Source organism: Podarcis pityusensis, assembly GCF_964106645.2.
Source record: "Podarcis pityusensis genome assembly, chromosome: 7".
Lineage (NCBI taxonomy): Eukaryota > Metazoa > Chordata > Lepidosauria > Squamata > Lacertidae > Podarcis > Podarcis pityusensis.
Window position 1 is genome coordinate 44,136,282 of NC_138031.1, and position 19,945 is coordinate 44,156,226.

Genomic DNA, 19,945 nt, shown 5'->3' on the forward strand with positions numbered 1-19,945 from the left:
ATCTAGCATGCAGTTTTTGACTCAGGCTCCCCTAGGTGACCTTGGGCAAGATATTAGCTTTCAGATTTAGTTGTGTTTGCTGAATGGGACGTTGGCTTCCTGGACATATCAGGAGAGAGCTTCTGCTGTTGCATGGTTTGAGCTACTAAACGTATAGTAGCTTCAGGCTCCCTCGCTGACAGATGCTGGTGTTAGGAAGTTGGTGATCGGTATCTCTAAGTTAGTACCCCTATGGCTGTTTTTGGCTATTGGACCCTGGACGGTATGAATTTTTAGCAATCAGATTTATTAGCCTGCACTCTTCCTAGTTAAAATTAATGTACGGTGAAATTCACACCAGCACAAAAGGCAATTTCAGACACTTAATTAAGCCCTACTTAAGCCTTATTTAGATAACAGAGATGATGATACATTTCCTTTTGATCGACTCGCTTTTTCTAACATCTGAACTCAAGTGGTCTTCCTAAAAGGAAATGGTTACTCAAGGTGACTAAAGGCTTCACTAGCTGGGTCATGAGTCACACCCGGTCCAATCCATATCTAGAAGAACAAGGCAATAAGGCTGTCCAAATCCCAGTCGATGATGATGCACGATCAAGGCATCAGCGAGTCTTTGAGATTTGGAGGGAATCCAAGGAGAGCTGCTTTCTGCAAGCAAAGAGGTTGGGTTTCCCCCCTCCCCCTTGCAGAAATGATTATTGACTTTACCTGTAGTGCTGAGCTTTTCTCGTCTCCCAAAACTAGCACTGCCAAGATACCCTTGGAACTTAAGTTTCATTAAAAAAAAATAATTCCCTCAACCCATTTTTTTTTCTCCCGACATCATTTCCATTTTCCTTTCTGAACTCTTGCACTAGCAAATTCTACAGTAAATATTATTAGTATTAACTTGGTGGTAGGGCACAAGCTTGCATGTAGAAACTCTCAGGTTCAAGATTACCTAAAAAAGGTTAACCTAACATCCACTTATTTGTTGGATGGTAGCAGGACAGTTTTTCCAACTCTTTCAGTCCAATTTTATTATATTTACTTTAATACATTACATTTATATATACCACTTTTTCTTTCAGGGAGGTCAACGTGGTGTACATGGTTCTTCCCTCATTTTATCCTTACCCACAACCCTGTGAGATAGGCTAGGATAAGAGACATTGACTGGTTGAACGGAGATTCAAGCCCTGATCTCCCAGGTCCTAGATCAATACTGTTAAGCCACACTAGTTTTATTGTTTTAGGCATTGGCCATACAAATTATCAGAAAGTTCTCATAAATTTACGTAACTGTGGGCTAATTAACCTGTGGTAGGTTTAATTAATTTTATACATAGCTTCCAATAAAAGAAAAGTATAAGCCATTTACAACCAAGGGAAAAAAGGCAATGATAAAATCACATAAAATGTATTTAAAATAGGTTTAACAGTACAGTATCACACCACTCGTGCAGCTCAAGTGCCTGCGAAAATATAAAAGCACTTTGGCCTGGCACCAAAAAGATGACAAAGTCGGCAGCAGGAGGGCCTTCCTGGGAGACTATTCCATAAATCTTACAATTACAGGGGGAATGCATCATACTTTAAACGCATCTTTTAAATAGTTTAAACTATTTTTGGACTATTGAAACATGTTAACAATTTACAGCTCCATCCCATGTCATATAACCCATTGCGTTCAATGAGGCTTGTTGTTTAGTCGTGTCCGACTCTTCGTGACCCCATGGACCAGAGCACGCCAGGCACTCCTGTCTTCCACTGCCTCCCGCAGTTTGGTCAAACTCATGCTGGTAGCTTTGAGAACACTGTCCAACCATCTCGTCCTCTGTCACCCCCTTCTCCTAGTGCCCTCAATCTTTCCCAGCATCAGGGTCTTTTCCAGGGAGTCTTCTCTTCTCATGATGTGGCCAAAGTATTGAAGCCTCAGCTTCAGGATCTGTCCTTCCAGTGCACACTCAGGACTGATTTCCTTAAGGTTTGATCTACTTGCAGTCCATGGAACTCTCAAGAGTCTCCCCCAGCACCATAATTCAAATGTTAATTCAATGAGGCTTATTAGCAAGTAAATGAGAGTGTAGGATTGCAAGCTTAAAGAACATTGCACTGTGCAAGAAATTGGTTATATAGAAGCACCTTTCGGCAAATTAGGATGGCGAGTAGCCGTGATATCACTAACACTGTGCTTTGCAGCACACCAAGCATCCTGCAGGCAAAAACAGGGTTGGGGGGATAATTGGTTTATAAAAGTGAGAGAATGGGCTGGATATTTGAGCTTGAGTGCAAAAGATCTGAGACAGTAACAACCCCTCATGGAGTGTAACTTCTTCAGCACTGAAGTCCACACGGGGATTTATTTATTCTTTATTTGTATCCCGCCTTTCCTCCAAGGGGCTCAAGGAAGTGCATTTTGAGGTTGATTAGGTTGTGAGATAGCAATTTGCTCAGTATTCATAGGGTTTTTGAGGCCCAGTTTAACATGTCTAACCATCTGTCCACTACTATACTACCTCAAGGGCCATAGGCACTTGGCCAGGGCACAGCCTGACTCCCTACCTCGGCAATCTTCGCAGAGCTCTGGCCCAATGGTTGCCAGTGGCTTGAATTAATTAATTTTATAATGAATGATTTTAGAGTGTTGTTTGTGCTGTACTTTTGTACTGTTTTATTGTTGTTAGCCGCCCTGAGCCCGGCTTCGGCTGGGGAGGGCGGAATATAAATAAAATTTATTATTATTATTATAGATAAATGCCTAATTTTAGTAAAAAACCCCAAAACTTTTAGTTTTAATACAGTACAATAAGTTAGCATCGTAGCCATCTACACAACTCATATTCAGAGTAAACTGTGGAGTGAATTATTATATTGATGCCTGGGTGTAGCAATATAATTTTTAAAATGTTGCAAAGTACCACCATGCTGGTTGTAGTTATATAATTTTAGACTCTGCTCTATCTTATGCCACACTCTTGCTTCCCCACCTTTAGATGGTAATATCAGTCACTTCACTTTCTTCACAAGGTGGCAAGCGTTTTAGGGAGCCCCTGCTCATTCTGCAAACGAGGCCTGGACACCTGTCCCCAAGTTCTGTCCTGCCATCACCAATGGCCATAGATTTGCTCTGGAGCAGTTCAGCTGCAAAGTAAATAAGATTGTGCAGCCAGCCCATTTCGGGTTTTTTTTCCACAACCAAGAGACAAGAGAGGCTTGCAATGATGGCGCTAATAATGGAGAAAAGGCTATCTGTTTTCCCTTATTACTTACTACAGTGTGTCATTGCAAAGCCAGCCCTGGCCTGAAAAGACCTGCACAGCCGTTTGCAGAGTTTCCAGATTCAATGTTTTTCAGCCCTCCGTGCAAGCACAATCCTAAACGACCTGCTCGATTCTGAACAGCTATCCGGAGCCTAGTCGCTTCTAGGACACTGTCTGGGGGCCAGCGCTTGCAACCTCTCCTCTCCCCGCCCCGTTCCCCCCCCCTTTCTCTCCGGCAGGAGGCTTTGATGCATGGACACAAAGCAAGTTTGCTCAGTGACCTGTAGGGTGAGGGAAAAATCCTTGCCAGCTCTGCAAATGACCCAGCACTAATCCTCGAGGTTTCCTGTGCACTCAGCAACCTTCCTAATTTCCGTTATGCAGCCTGACATTTTTTGGGTACGCAGGCTGGAGCGCTGCCCAGCAGCAGCAGCAGAAGCAGGCAAAGTTTTTATTTTAAAAAAGCAATTACATATACAGTATGTGCAATATTTAATTGCACATTTGGCGAGTAACGAAGCAGGTAGCAGAATCTCGAGGAGGGGCGCCCGCGGGTTGAAAAAAGGTCCGTCAACCCACGAAGCGCAGGGACCGAAAACTTCCTAACTGGCGCGCTGGTCCCATTCCAGGCTCCTGGGCGATGGCGGGAGAGGAGCAAAAACAAAAGGCGACACAGCCGCCTCCTCAGCTAAGCCGCTTTTCCCAGCAGGTGGCTTCGTCGCAAAACGCCTCCAGACAATGGGGGCAAGAGCAGCGTTCCCTGGCGTCGCCCGCCTTGGCTTGCCTCGGCTTTTTGTTTTGCACAGGCATTTCTCACGTTCGCCGGAGAGTCCTCTCACCCGGCTCATAATAAAAACGCGAGGCTTTCTCACTGTCGTGTCGGAACGTTACCTCGAGTCTCTCTCTCACTCTCGGTCTCCCTACCATCTCGCCTAAAATCCCCATTCTGTGTGTGTGCAGACCAGACACGCCCGGTCCGCGGTCCTGGCTGAGGGATAAAGTGCCCACAACAAACCCTCGGCTTCCTCTGCGCACCTCTCTCTGGCTGAAGCAGCAGCAGCAGCTCAACCTTTCGCTCGGGGGTAGCTGTGGGCGGTTGCCTGGCCCGGGCAAAGGGCTGAGCTGAGCTGGAGCCGGTTGCTTCCCATTGGCCGTGCGGCCGGCAGGGAGAGCCGGGGAGGAGGGGGGAAGAAGAAGAGGAGGAGGAGGAGGAGGTGAAGCTGCCAGCAGCAGCAGCAGCCAAGCGCAAGTGAAGGCATACACATACACACACACACACATACGCGAGCGCGCGCGCACACATACAGGCGCACACAGGAACGCCGCGCGAGCGAGGCAGAGGCTGCTGTGGTATTGTTATCCTCGTGTGTGCAAGCGGAGGGGGTTGTTGCTGCTGTTGCTGTTGCTGCTGCCGCCGCCGCTACTGGCTGCTGGCCGGCGGGGAGACGAAGCGAGGCAAGAAAGTGAAGGAGGCGAAGGACTCGCGGCGAGCATGCAGCAGCGGCAGAGCCGGCGTCGGAGCGGCGCTGCCAGGGCGCACTTGGCGACGCGCTGAGGAGGAGGAGGGAGGGAGGCTGCCTCAAGCCGGCCGGCGAGAAGGAAAAGCAGGCAGCCGCCGCCGCCGCAGGAGCGAAGAAGACGGGCTATGTGCCCGGGGAAAGCCCGCGGGAACCGCTAACACCGCCAGCCCCCCCCCCTCTCGGCAGCGCCCCTCACGAAGAGACTCCTTCGGCCGCTGCCTTTTGTGCGAGTCACCCATCGCCGACACCCCGGACGCGGCAGCCGGACCGGGAGCTCCGTCGCCCCTTCCTCCCAGGCGAGCGCGGCGGATCCTCCGCTGCCCCCTGCCGCCCTTCCCGCCTTGGCCCGCGCCGCCGCCGGGCCCCCATCCGCGGACTTTTCGCCCCGCCGTGCACGCCTCCCCCCGCCACCGCTTCGCCTCCATGTGCCGGATAGCGGGAGCGCCGCCGCGGATCCTGCCGCCGCTGCTGTTGATGGTGCTGGCGGCCCTGCAGCAGGTAAAGAGCCGAGCGAGGGGGAGGAAGGAAGACAGACAGACAGAGGAGAGCCGCAGCAGCGGGGCTGGGGGCTCTTTGTTCCCGCTGAAGGGCGGTGGCGGGGCTGGCGAGAGGATGCCGCCGCCGGGGCCGCGGGCGAAGCAGCCCGGGCTCCCCGCGCTGCCCCGGAGGCTAAGCTGGGCCTGCTTGGAACAGGGTTGCGAAGCTGGGGCGGCAGCGGTGGGGCGGGGAGGGGGCTTGGGGGAAAGCGACCCCCTTGATCCCGGAAGGTGTTGGGGGACGAAGACGGGGTGCAGCGAAGGGGGACGGGAGAGGAGTTGCAGAGGGGAGGCTGGAGCTTCCTCGGGAACGCGAGTTAGGGACTCGTATTTCCCACGGCGGAAAGGAGCAGGTGCTCGCTTCGGCGTTAGTAAGAAGACTAATAGTGGAGAGATGCATCTGCCTGCGTAGGGAAGAAAGACCGGGGTGCAGAAGCGTTATGGCGGAAAGTTAGGACCCAGTGACCCCCCCCCCCCCACATCCCTTGCACTGGCGTTGGATCTGATGGGTGGGGTCAAACAAAAGTCGGCCTGCGGGTCGAGAAGGATGAGACCGATGATTGTAAATAAAGGCACCGCGGGGCGTGCGGATGGGGAGTTGAAGTGGGGAGCGGGGATCCCTCCGACCTGGGGACGAGCAGAAGTGGGGCAGGGACTTGGCGCCATCTCTTCCTTGGGGAGGGAGCGTGGGAAAGGAGTGGATGCCACCCACCTCTTCCCTTGGGATGGGAGCAAGGGCTTCTTTGCTCCTTGCTGGCAAGGCGGAGATGCGCACGCTCCTTCTTGAAGAGCAGACTTCCCCGAGGATGGAAGTCACCCTGGATAAACAGAGTGGGGGCCGGTCTCCGTGTTGAGACACCTGCTTCGCAAATCGAAGGCCGGGGTGGGATTTATTTCCCATGGCAGGGGCCACCAGACCACCCTCTCTCCCTGTCGTCCTCTTCAACCCGCGCGCGCTCGTTCTACTTTGCCTTCCGGATGCCAAATTGCCAGCCCACTCGGGTCTCGCAGTTACACAACCACGAAGTGCAAACTCCATAGATCTCATTGAATTGATGAGTTACTTTTTTAAAAAAACCACGACACATCCCCCCTCCTTGTATGCAATCGGGAAGGTTAAAGGGAGCATATGTAACACACCACAGGGCCTGTTTGTGAATCGCGTGGGATTTTAATCTGTGTTTAGTAGTAATTGTGACCCCAGAATCAGGGCGCCGGTCGGCTATTTCGGATTAACCGGCACAGAGTCTTAAGGCAACGGTGTGCACTTCACTTTTGCCCCTGTTTAACGAATCCGGCGAGAGCTGCTACCTGAGCAGCCACCCTGGTCGGGGACCCCGGGGTTAGTGGAGCCAAGCGTGTCCGGAACGCCGCCCTCCGTGGCCTCGGGTCCGGTACAGAGGAGCGTGCGGAGCCGCTGCCTCGCCCCTCTGCTCGGCTCCCTAATCCCTTCCCGGGAAGAATTTAATCAGCCTCCGCCTCCGCCCGGCAGCCTCGCTCGCCTCCTCCCCCGCTGGCGTCCTGCTGTGTTTTTTTTTACCCCTGCTGCAACAGCTAACGGGAATTTCCATTAAGGCGAACTCTTTCTCCTTGCTTAATAAAGCTTTGCCACCTCCCTCGCCCAACAGGGGGCGCTGCGGGAAGGCCACGCGAAGGCAAGTGGGAGGCATGTCCATGCACCCCAATAGTTGAGACTGAGGTTCTGGCCAATACTTGTAGGGATTGAAAGAGCCGCCATCCTTGGAGATCTGCCCAAAGTTGACAGGGTTTGTGCCACTGTGATGCTTGCTGGCAAGGGGTGAGTCACCTTTCACCCAAGTCAGGAATTAATATTTCAGAGATCGGATTTGGTCCTTTGCTGAGTAAAGAGTGAGCTGACTTGGACAAGGGAAGGCTGTATGCTTTTATGAGGTTTGCAAGCCTTGGCGAAGGCTTAAGACTGGTTTGTTTACACTTTTGCAAAGTAGGGATCTGCCTGGAGAGCATTGCTGGTGTTTCTGCATTTGGTGGACACTGGTCACCTGGAACGCATAGGATGGGTATGGGGGTTAGGCTGTGTACCATTTTGTTGGGAGACAGATAGGAATCTGCCTTATACTGTCCACACTGACCGGCAGCAGCTCTGCAGGGTTTCAGACAGGACCTTGCTAGCCCTACCCAAAGTTGCTGGGGATTGAACCTGAGAGTTTCTGCATGCAAATCAGATTCTCTACCAGCAAGCTGGATGTCTTGCCTGATAATTTGTGATTCTGCACCAGGAGTGGGCAGTAGTCCATCGATGCCGAAAGTGCTAAATTAGGGTGGGCCCAGGTCTCCAGAGTAAGGATTTGATTTGTCTGGGCAGGAATTGGTGGGTTAATTACTTGGATTTTCCTGGGGTGTTTTGTGCATCTGAAGGTAGAGGAGCATTGCCATGGCTTGTTCAGTGAATATCGACTGTGTAAGGAATGTATCTGGGATGTGGGACAGCTTGTATAGATAGATACCAGCATTAGGGCTGTCTCTCATGAAGCAGATACCACTTGACATATGCTGATGAAAATTCAATTAAGTGATTATCCTGCATTTTGGGGCTTATCCTGTTGGAATAGGGTGTGTGCTCTTTGCATGGCCACCGGACTCCCCTGGTTTTGCTGCAACAGACTAACATGGCTACGCCTCTGGAAATAGTTTGTGAAAGGTTCTCTGGAGTAATGGATGAACTGTATTTGATACTGTATTTGATGTGCATTTCAAATGGAACTGTGTAGGGTTGAGTGGGGTTTTTTTGGGGGGGGGTGAGGGGTGTCCTGGGATTTTCCTAAAGTGAGTTCCAATAAGGCAGGGGACAGAGGATGGATGCTGGCACTTCGGTCAGCGAAACTCGTCTTCTTCCTAGTGCAAAGGGCAAGCAGGAGTAAATCTCTGGGACAGATGGTGCAGCTCATTGTCTCTTAATGGCATTTGTGGCTGGAGCATATCGTCGAGAACGGGCAAGGGACTCTGGGGAAAGGGGTATTTGTGTAGCGGGCTGTGTGAGTGGGCTGGCTTTCAGCAGTGGGTGATATCCGGTTTAAATCCTGCAGGGGTTGAGTGATCTGGGTACAGGGAGGCAGCTGCAGTAGCTGCAGCAGCAGTCACTGTCCATGGTGCAGAGCTCAGATTACTCTCTGGCTGTGAACTGAATCCCTGCTTCTGAAACGTAGTAAACACAGACTTGGCATGTTGCAAAGCTCCCTTCCCTTGCCCTTTATTTCAAATTACTGCTTTTTTTTTTGCTTTCTCCTGTGCAGCCAATACTCTCTTTCTGTAGCTCTGATGGCTGCATCAGGCAGTTGAGGTGCTGAAACATTGATCCTAAACAGCTGGGGGGATTTTTCACTGGTTTAATAGGAGGTTAGTTTGCCCTGATGGGAAAGTGTCAATGTTGCACCTTCTGTGTCTTTCCTTCAAACTCTGCCTCCCTTTTGGGGAGGATTGTTTTAACTTTTTAGCTAGGTTTATTGTTTTCAGGGTTTGTTTATAGCCGGAGTCTGGGTTGCTTTTTTACAAATTTTTAAGGTAGAGTCCACTCCCCCCTCCCCATGACACAATTTCTTTGTCAGGCTCATTCTCTCTTTTTAGGATGCCTCCATTTTTTTTTTTTATCTCCAGATGTTATTTGGTAAACTTTAAAACTTGAGTTCTCTGCTAAACTCTTATTTCACCGTGTGGTTTCCCCCCTATAAGTACTGTTTTTAAATTAAAGCGATCTATGAATTATGGACAGGAACTGTCTTTATTGCTTTTGTGTATCAGAGAGTTCCAGTGGCATGTCATGGTTGGAAAATCCAATTTCCTCCTTGTTTGGGTACACATTAAATCAGGTTAGGACTCTCTTTTTAACAGGCTGTAACAACACTGAAAGTTAGGTATGAAATCAGTTTTCTAAACCTGTGTCTGGAAAGTGGCCTTTGATTTTTAACTATTGCTTGGCTTTTTTTTGCTTTCTCTTGCAAGTCAGAAATTATTTAAAACTTTTACATTGCGTACATTGCTAGTGCAAGAGAATTTCAGTTATAAGAAAATAATATTGTTTCAGGACCTATACCTTGGCTATGTTTTATTTAAATTGTTTTATATTGCTTTCAGCCTTTGTCAGATATTTCCTTGAGGTTTTTTTTTATGAATTCATCACTCATCATTTGCACAGCAGAGCAAACAGCTTGTTCAGTATAGGTTCAGTCAATGTTTGGAATAATGCAGCATTTAGGAACATACTGGTAACTGATGATTAAACACTCACTTCATTGATGATTTACTTTAGGTAAAATCTTTGGTTGTTACGCAAAAGCTTGGCACTCTGAAGGAAAAGGGGAAAGTTTGAAAGGTGTGGGTGTGTGCGTGTGTGTGACACAAACACGCATACTTTAACATCAGAAACCATAAGCGCTTCTGAATTGGGAAAAGAGGAAGTCTGTGTGGGAAAACTGGAGGCAAAACATCACAAAGGACTTCGAATGACCTCCAGAGGCAATAGTTCTTAGGAAAAGCTTCAGTTAAATTTTCAATCCTAATTATTAATTCTAGTTTCTTTCATTGTATGGTTTCTGAGTATGGCTAAGATACTGGTCTGAATAGTTAATATGAGTATTGAAAATTGATTATGGGAAATGGATTTTAGTTGTGCTAAAACTGACTAGTAGCAAAGCAGATGCACATTCAGGTCCCAGTGATTGGCACCAAAACTTACGCGGTTCTCCTTTATTATTAATTAATTAATTGTTAATTAATTAATTATTAATTATTATTAATTTATGAGTGCTACTACCATTTTTGTTGCCTTTACCCCAGTTTTTGAAGTTGTGTGCAGATTCGTTATCTTTCCAGCTTCTTAAATAGGGCTATGGAGGTCTAGGGGCCAAACTAGACATTTATAAGAGACATGGAGAAGCACTCTGTAGCTTTTTCCTTTTAATGTAATATTAACATGGTGTGACATGGCATTATCATGTGGTGCATCTTCCTGTCTCTGCCAGCCAATGATGTGAAGCTAGGGTGGGGAGGTGCATGGTGCAATGGCATCCCATCCCATGTTTTTTGGGATACGGAACTACATAGGTAGGTTAGTCATAATTAATAAGAATAAGTGGCAAAGCACTTCAGTAGGTTAATATAAAGAATCTTGAGTCTACTTATGATTCTTCTGCCTCTACAAATCATGTTTTCTCAGTGGAAACTTCTAGACTATGATGCTATATCCCAGATATCTGGAATTCCTTTTGAAATGTGGGTTTTTTTATATTAAATTAGAATTTGTCAATATTTTAGCTTTCTTTCCCAGGGTTATGTTTCACATTTTTGCAAAACATTGCAGAAGTTTATTATGAGTAATTTTAATTTCTGATTACTGGAAAATAATCAGTATTTTGAAATTCTAGTTTCTTTTGTATCAATATCAGTGACGTCATTCAAATCTGTGACAAACCCAAAAAGTACAATTTTTATTGATATTTCTTTTATTATTATAAATATTTCTAGACTGCTTAAACATTAAAAAAATCTCAAAGCGGTATACAAAATAATAAAAGGCATGCAATGCCACCAACCAAAATAAAACAGTATAAAATACAGTTCAAACTTCAAATACCTTTTCTTCTATCGATGATCTCACCATCATTTTCTGGGGAAATACTGAACTGTTGTTTTGACAGATGGGTGGAAGAAGCCATTCTTTTTAAGGAAATGTTTTATATACATATTAACCTAGCAGATGCATTTCAAATATGTTTCTGAAACAAGACAGAAACTGACTTTGGGAGCAATACAATTATTTGACAAAATGCACATTGCATACCTGTTTTATCTGGTTTAAAGTCAAGATGATGTGCCTTTAAATGTTGAATACATTAACATTTTAGGAGACATTTTCATTATACTAAATATCAGCGTTTCAAATAAATCTTTAAGGCACATTTATAGTAAGATATTTTCAATCTATTGACATTATTTTAAAAGTCTTCTCCCCATTCCATTTCACATTCTGATTCGCTATCATGCAAGACTCAGTAATTCCTATTAAGTTTTAGGTGGCAGCAGAATGATAATTTGAACCACAGTGTTTGTTTTTCAGAATGTCTTGCTGAAGCATCAACTGGGAGGATTTATTTATCTTGTTCTCCGATTTGTTTGGAAATATTTACCACACTTTTTAAAAAGAACTTCATCCTTGAAACAGTTTTTAGTTAAAACCAACCCTGCCTGAAAATAAAATAATAAAAAATAAAGTACAACTAAACAATAAAGCAGTATAAAAACTGTATAGAAGTAGAAGATAAAATATACAGATTTCCTTTTCTCCGCTAAGATGAACTTATTGCATCCTGTGAGCAAATACTTTTATCCAAGTTTGTATAAGCAGTTTTTCCCCTGTTGCTGCCTCCAGTGTACGAGTCAATATCTACTCAGCTTTTTTTTCCAGCTGGTGAGTTGGAACCCATTATTGGGCATGTTCAGCTACCCTGTGAGTAGAATAGGAAACTCCCAGTAACGTCAGCAGAAGCCAAGTCTTGTGGAATAAGATGGCTAGAGAAAGAAGCTCAAACTCACCCAACAATCTAATAATAGAAAGGGTAAAAACATTCAGATTCTTTTTACTACAGACGCCAATTGTGTAGACTATAAAATTGAGAAAAGCTATTTTTATTAAGTGATGGTGACCACCCAGAGTGACTCATGCCTGGTTCTTTCCTTGACTTGTGCGTTCTCTCTCTCTCCAATTCCTTATTTAAGAAAGTGAATTGCTCATATCTATGCAGCATCTGCTTTTAAGTTCCTTAAAATTTAAAATAGATGAACATTTCTGAACTTCCCCTTTTTTCCTTTTTGATAATATAAAAGGGGTTATCTAAACAACCAGAAGTTTGGAGAAGGGTTGTAGCTCAGAGGTAGAACATCTTGAGTTTCATGCAGAAGATACCTGGTTCAATCCCTAGTGTCTCTAGGTAGGGCTGTGAAAAACCCCTACCTCAAACCCTGGAGAGAGTCTCTCCGCTGCCAGTCAATGTAACAGTACTGAGATAGGTAGACCAGTAGTCTGACTTGGTAAAAACCAGCTTCCTGTGTCTCCCAGAAGCCTTGTGACTCTTCAAAGACTTAACAATGCATTTCTAACCATGTATACTCAGAAGTAAATCCTATTAAATTCAGCTGGGCTTAATCCCAGATACGTGGGGCTAGGATTGCAGACGATAACGCTTATTTTTATTTTAAGATTTCAAGAACTAGTTCCCACTTTATCAGGTACACAGAACATTATCTCTTTTTGCCCGTATGGATATATCTATAATTTGGTCAGTAAATGCAAGAGGTACAGTATAACATTCCTATGCAAAGCTCAAATGGATGCAAGATCAGTACAATGGTTATGCTGCTTTAACAATGGTTGTGGGATAGAAATTCCTGGGGTTGTATTCAGCTAGGTTTTACTAAGAGCAGACCCACTGAAAATGTTGGACCTATGTTAGTCATGTTCATTAATTTTAGTGGGCCTATGCTGACTAAAACTTAGAGAATAAATAAGAGAATCATAGAATTATAGAGTTGGAAGGGATCCCAAGGGTCATTATCCATAATTCTGTATACTTCTATCATATTTTACTCACCTTTTTTCATAAACTAAAAGTGCCCAAATGTTGTAACCCTTCCTTATAGGGGAGTTGCTACTGTCCCTTGATCATTTTGGCTGTGTTTTTCTACATCTTTTCAGCTCTACAATATTATTTTGAGGTGCGGTGAACAGAACTGTACACAATATTCCAAGTGTGGCTACACCACAGATTTGTGTAATGGTGCTGTGATATCAGCAGTTTCCTAATGATCTATAACATGACTCCGCCTTTTTCACAACCTCTGCACACAGAGTCATCATTTTCAGCAAGCTATCCACTATGGTCCCAAGCTCTCTTCCCTGGTCAGTTCATGCCCCATTAGTATATATTCAAAGTTATGATTTTTTTGGCTTTCACTTTACATGTACTTGCACTGAACAATTATTTGCCATTATAATGCCCATTCACTCAGTTTGGAGAGATTTGTCCTTTCTTCCTTTTTATTTGTAGTAACCATTCTCAGTGTTAGACAATGATTAATACAAATGGAAAGGAAGAAAGAATTTCCAGTGTGATATTTCATCACCGGCCAACAATGTCCTAACACACCTTGGAACCGTTTGGGTCCAAACTATTTATTGAGCACCTGCAGACATACTATCTGACCACACTTTAAGCTGTAGTAGGCAGTGTGGTGGAATGGCAGTGCTCACCTGACCTCTGGTTGGTCACATTACTACTGCTTACCAGGAGGTAGAGCTGGAGGGGCAGGGCATCAGTGAGGTCGGTGCTGTGCAAATGCACCAGTGGAACCAGTCAGGTGCTCCTGTCAGTGCATTTGCACCTCGCAACTGCCTTGGGCCCTTTCCCTCTGTTTTCTGCAACAAGTAGCAGCACAACCAACCATGGACAGTTGAGTACCACCACCCCGTCATGCAATCTGCTGCTGACTTTGATCTGCTTTGGAGACTCTTCTAATGTGTCTTCTCTCCCCACAGCTGGTATGGTGGGTGACCACAAGGAAACAAATCCTTCTCTGCGGTAGCCTGATGGCTATGGAATTCCCTTCCATTGGACCTGTATCAAATTTTTACATTGCAGAATTTTTGGAAGGCCCTGAAACTTGTCTTTTTCATTTGGCCTTCTAGGCATGATGCTTATTAGCTGTGTGATGGTCTAGTGGAATTAGGGTTGGGTGTCATTTTGCTCTGTTGGAAAAAAAAAAGTGTAGTATTGAGTTGTAGTTCAAAATTTCAAAATTTTGTATTACTATTCTTTTCATAATTCCATTGCATTGCACTGAACTGAACTGGATTGTATTGTAAGCTACAGGGACATTTGCCCAGAAAAGCAGCCTAAAAATAATTTAGATTAATTAATTTAATTAAACAAGGGGCTAAACAATAAAGGTTTACTCCTGAGTCCTGTATTTGGCACATTGCCTATCCCCCCCCCCCCCGCTTCAGTCATTCAGTGTTAATGATACCCTAACAAAATGTAATAGGAAACAAAAGGTTTTCTAGGCCTTTCAGGCTATAGTTAAAACAAAGAAAAGAAAAGAAAAGTAGCTGAAAATGCTTTATGAAATTTTGGCCCATGTGAAATCTTGTTATTTTGCCTTAATGCATACCTAGAGATAAAGGGTTGTGGCCTAAGCTACAATACAACTTGCAATATCATTTATGTTTGAACCAAATTATTGCTGTACTGTCCCAGTGTGAAACACAGCTATATATCTTATGTTCTGCTAGGGAACAGAAACAGTAGTGAGTTAACTATGGTTTTTAAAATTTCCTTTTGTTTTTTACTTTGTAAGTATTCTGTGAACTGAATTTTGTTTTTGTTTTTTAAATAGACTTGAAAAGTCTCCCCCATGAGGATACATTAACCTTTTCTGTGTAACCTTTCAGGAATATGTTTTGTCATTAGCATGTTTTTGTCCTTTCCCCCTAAAACTTAGATGAAGAAACTAGTTCTGTTTGGTAGCATACCAAGGTTTAAGCCTTGGAAATTACTACTTACGGATACAGTTAATTCCAGTGGGCTTTTATAACCATAACTCTTAAGCATGCACAACTGCCTTTGCAAACCTGGGCTCTGAAAATGCTGTTGTCAAATGAAATAAACCAAAGAGTAGACATACCACTTCATCCTTGCAAAGCTGACCAATCAATTTAACTGTAAGTGTTTCTCTTCTACCGTTGTAAAATCAGTTCATCTCTTTGTCTAAGGGATGTGTTTTGACAAACTTCACAGTTTAAAATTGGTTGCCCTACCCACAACACATTTGCGCTGATGGGCGCCTCCACTGACTTCCAAGAGCTTTGAAGCATTAAGGAACACAAGAGCTTCATTTAATTTAGTTAAGAGAACTCAATATTTAAAATTGCTGTAGTGTGCAAGGACTTCAAAACTGGGGTCAGAGTTTCAGTGCACACTAAGGAAATGCATCATACAGACCTGTGGCTCAACAGAGGTTAGTTTTCTTAATTTTAGGAGAGATGACAGTTCCCACACTTCCATTGGCATTTATTATTATAAAGGTTACTACTCGCAGTGTTGTTCAAGCTAGGCTATTTATATCACTAAAAAAACAACTTGAAGGGAAAATCACATAGGGAAATATGAGACAAGTAAAAGGTTTAATACAGAGAAAGGACCTCCCATCCTTTTATACAGTGTATGTAGGCAACCCAGCAGTGTGACAGTGGATGTGCTGGACCGTTACCTTCCTCAATAATGGAGTAGATGAGAGCCAATGAACTGAAACCCAATCGAGATAAGACTGAAGCACTGTTAGTGCGTGGTTCCTTAGACTGGATGGATGGGATACTGCCTGCTCTTGATGGGGTTACACTCCCTCTGAAGGAACGGATATGCAGCTTGGGGCTCCTCTGGGTCCATTCCTGTCACTTAAGCCTCAGGTGGCCTCAGTGGTGCCTTCTATCACCTTCAGCTGGTGGCCCAGCTGTCCCCCTGCATGGACAGGGATAGCCTAACTTCAGCCATCTGTGCTCTGGTAACCTCTAGGTTAGATTACTGCAGCATGTTACATGTGGGTCTGCCTCTGAAGACGTTTCGGAAACTTCAGCTGGTGCAGAATTCATCAGCCAGGTTACTTGCCTGGGCAAGACTGTTTGAGCATATAATGCCAATCCTGGGCCAACTCTAGTTTCTGGGCCCAGTTCAGAGTGCTGGTTTTGACCTAGAAAACCTGAAACAGCTCAGGACCGCAATACTTCAAGGACCGCCTTTCCCCAGATGAACTGACCCAAATCCTGCGATCATCACCTGAGGCCCATGCTTGTGTGCAGCTACATGAGAATGGGCCTTTTTTGTGATGGCTCCCAATTTGTGAAATGCTCTCCCCAAGGAGGTTTGTCTGGCGTCTTCGTTATACATCTTTAGGTACCAGGCAAAAACACTTCTCTTCTTCGGCTAATTAAACAAACTTACGGCCTTTTAAACTGGTGTGTGTGTTGTTTTTGTTTGTTGTTATGGTCTGCATTTTCTCAAAATAAGTGAGGAGAAACACACATTTGCAGGTGGAAAGATAATCAGAAGGTCAACTAGAAACCTCCCTGACTTGTGAGTTTTCCATGTGTAGGATGATGTTGTGTTCTGTTCATAGCTGTCAACGTTTCCCTTATTCCGAATAGGATTCCTCGCAAGAAAAGGGAAAAGTTGACAGCTATGGTTCTATTCAATTTTGGTACTATTCAGAGTAAACCCATGTAAATTAATGGACATGACTGATTTGGGTCCATTAACTTATTTGGGTCTACACTGTATAACTTTCTTGGATACAACCCTTTGTGGCTCTAGGTCACATTTCCCTGTGTGCATTGTGAAATGTTACAGTCCTATTCAAACTTTAAGGGTAGATGTGATATTTCCCCCCTCCTATCCCCGTAGAGGTGTTCAGAAGAATGTGTGAGGCCTCAAAGATGGCAAGAGTTTGAGATGGAAAAATATCTGTTTCAGCTCACTTAAGTTTCTCCTTCCAATCTTACATTTTGTTTTCCACATTTATGCAGTCAGTAACTTGATTTTAAAAAAAAAACTTTAGCATACATTTCTCCTAATAAAAACAATTTTGTATGCAGTTTTGATTAATACACACATTTTTGGAACACTATTCCCTAATATTAGGCATTTTTGTATGTAATGTTCACTAGCATATGTATGTCTTTTTAGGCACGTTTCCCCCGAAATATGCATTTTGGTACATGTTGTTTGGGGGGAAACTGCATCACAAAATCCAGACAACTGAATTTTGAAGGAAACTGTATTTTAATGCACATATTGGTGTGAGAAGTGTGAATTAAGTAGGGTTTGTTTTTTTGTTGAAATAAAAACAAAACCAAATTTCCATCCCTAGTAGGGTGTGAGCACATGCTGGCGCTGCCCCATTGATATAGGCCCTGCCTTTTCCTCTCCCAACCTTCGTACATTGAGCAGAAAGGACTGCAGAGAGATTTAAACTGTGATCAGTCAAATGTGGTTAGAATCCTCATTTCAGTCTTGAACACAATTCTGTGGAGAGGTTACAACCAAGTTCAGCAGACTGTGGTTAGAATCTCCCTTCAGACTTTCCTGCTCAAGGGTGCCCTGAGAAGTGGGGGCAGATCACCTTGCATGCACCTGTGCCTTAAGTTTAAGTTTCAATACTCCCTCTTTTTTCATCTCTGCTTAGTTGTTTGCTGATACATCATATAAAAACATGTGATTACAGATTGGCCAGTATGCTCTCCACATCAGGGCTGTTCAGTGGAAGCTAGTGAAACAGTGATTTAGGCTATTAAGATCAGGGATTGTCAGCCTGGTCCCTACCGCCCACTAGTGGGTGTTTCAGGATTATGGGTGGGTGGTAGGGGGTTCTATGGCACAAGCTAAATCCTCCTTCCATCGAGCACTGGTGGGCGGTAAGGAAATTTTACCATCCAGAAAGATGCATTAGTGGGCGGTAGGTATAAAAAGGTTGACTACCTGTGGTCTGGATAGTATTTTTACACCAATATTACAAGTGATGGGGCATGGTAGTTGTAATGGGCTTTTAATGTAATACCGAGGCTGTACAATTCTCTTGAAAATTATACCTTCAAACATTTCCCCCTTTTCTAGTTTTTTTCGTTTTTGTTTTTGTTTTTTGCCGATGACCCTGAACATCCCTGGAAGATGTAATGATTTATGAGAAGAGATTAGCTGTACTTGCAGGAAAAAGACCTCCTGCTCATTTTACAGTCTCATACTCTGGAGAGACAAATGAAGCTTCTAATGTTGAACAGAAATCAGAACTGGGAACAGTTTTGTTTATCTTCCAATCAGATTATGATCAGAAGGTTGAAGGTAGCAGTGCTGCAAATAATATATTGGGGAGAGGTACTATCTCCTTCCTCAATCCTGTTTTATGTTTTCCCCTCCTTCATTACCTTCTCCGGCAGTGTAGCTGTTACAGCTCTTCCACATCTTTTGTCCTAAATTGGGGTAGGGTGGATGCCACCTTAGTGTTATTACTTGTAAATACCTGATACCAAAGGAGTGAGTCTTTTTTTGCATTTGGCCTTAAAGCTGGAAGGCTCATAGGGATCTAGTGATGTACTTGACTATCCCAGTCTATGTTCTCTGTTTCCCTTTCTCTCTTGCAGAAGACTACAAATGCAGCCACAAGACCTATCTTTTCCCTATACGAATCTCTCTTTTAGACAAGAAGGTGAAGAGAATAATTAATGTTATTGTCTGCTTAATGATATTGTCTGTTTCACCTGTTCAGGAATGCTTGGAACTCTAAGGGTGCTGTTGCTTCGGCAATGAATCATTCCAGAATGAGAGCTTATATGGGAGTTGGAGGCTCCCTTTCCTGGTTCAACCAGGCCTTGATCTGGTTGGCTGGTTATACACACATCCTTCTTTCTCTGAGTAACCTCACATTAAGCTGGCTGGGTGCTTCACTCACAGCCCTGAAACTCCTACTGGGCTTGCCATTTGCTCTCCTAGGGAGATGACGGGGTCCAAGGGCAGGAAGCTATGCAATTGGTGTGTAGTTCTCTGATCTTGGAGTAGGGAAGATGGCTCATCAGGATTTCTGGTTGCTTGGAGATCTGCTAGGGGTGGGGTCCTGTTCCCCTTACTATTCTTCCTAGGAGACTGCAGATTTGAGGGCTGGGGAGGGCTAAGCCTTGCCATTTACCCAGTCAGGGAAATAATATAGCATTTAATTATTATTTTTCAGCATTTACATATTGCCCAATTAACCATGTTCTCTGAGTGGTCAACAAATTTAAAAGCTGTGAAATACAATTAGAAGCAAAATGAAAACCAATCTGTATCTATGCTCCCTGCCTTAGTGGTGTGGCTGCTTATGACTGTCACAATCAAACAGATGAGTTACTAATTACAAGCGAACAATAATTATTTTTTAAAATTTAAAAATATTGTCACTTTAGATGCGATTATTTTCAGCCTAAGGAAGCTCGTCTATTGGGCCAAGCACTGACATATTTTGAAACAATCCAATCTGTTTTAGTGAGATAACACACTGTAATGTAGATAGAATAAGTATTTTAACTGAGGAATCAGTTATTTGCATCCAGCTGAGTGACCACTGAGATTTTTTCCTCAACTGGAATGTCGCTCTGCCCCCTGCCTAGTTGGATTGATCTACAGTGATGGGCTAGCAGTTTTCTAATATTTAAAAAGTAATTAGTAGACTGTTGGCACAAGGTTGATAAAAATGATGATTTAAAAAGTTCAGTTGTAAATCAATATTATAGTTAGGTTTTCAACCTTGATGCTAATCTAGCAGAGATTCAGAATACTGTATGTGTTTTGCTTTTCTCATTGTTTTGAGTGAAAGTTGAAATGTTTTTTAAGCCAAGCAAAATTGCATTTTAGTGACATGTGATATGTTTTGTCTAGCTGCAATTTAATTACCATCTACTTAAGAGTTTATTTCTGTTGATTTCAGTAAAAACCAATTGAGTGACATATTTCCTGCAGGTGGTTTGTAGGCCAGCTTGTTTCAGTTCTTTTCCCGTAATAGTATTTCACCAACTAAAAGACCTGCCTATCCTGTGCAT

General features: G+C 44.1%; 1 protein-coding gene across 3 annotated transcripts in view; it reads left to right on the plus strand.

Annotated features, from left to right (window-relative positions):
- The first annotated feature begins 4,461 nt into the window (after positions 1–4,461).
- CDH2 (cadherin 2) overlaps positions 4,462–19,945 on the plus strand; it is a 121,442-nt gene continuing 105,958 nt past the window's right edge. The window contains exon 1 of one of the 3 annotated variants that reach the window (XM_081014410.1): positions 4,462–5,260. In XM_081014410.1, the coding sequence (XP_080870536.1) occupies positions 5,186–5,260 (75 nt within the window). In that variant the 5' untranslated portion in view covers positions 4,462–5,185. Of the gene's footprint in view, positions 5,261–7,189; positions 7,241–18,447; positions 18,580–19,945 lie in introns of those variants that run through there. The other 2 variants (XM_081014411.1, XM_081014409.1) reach the window with 2 other exon arrangements.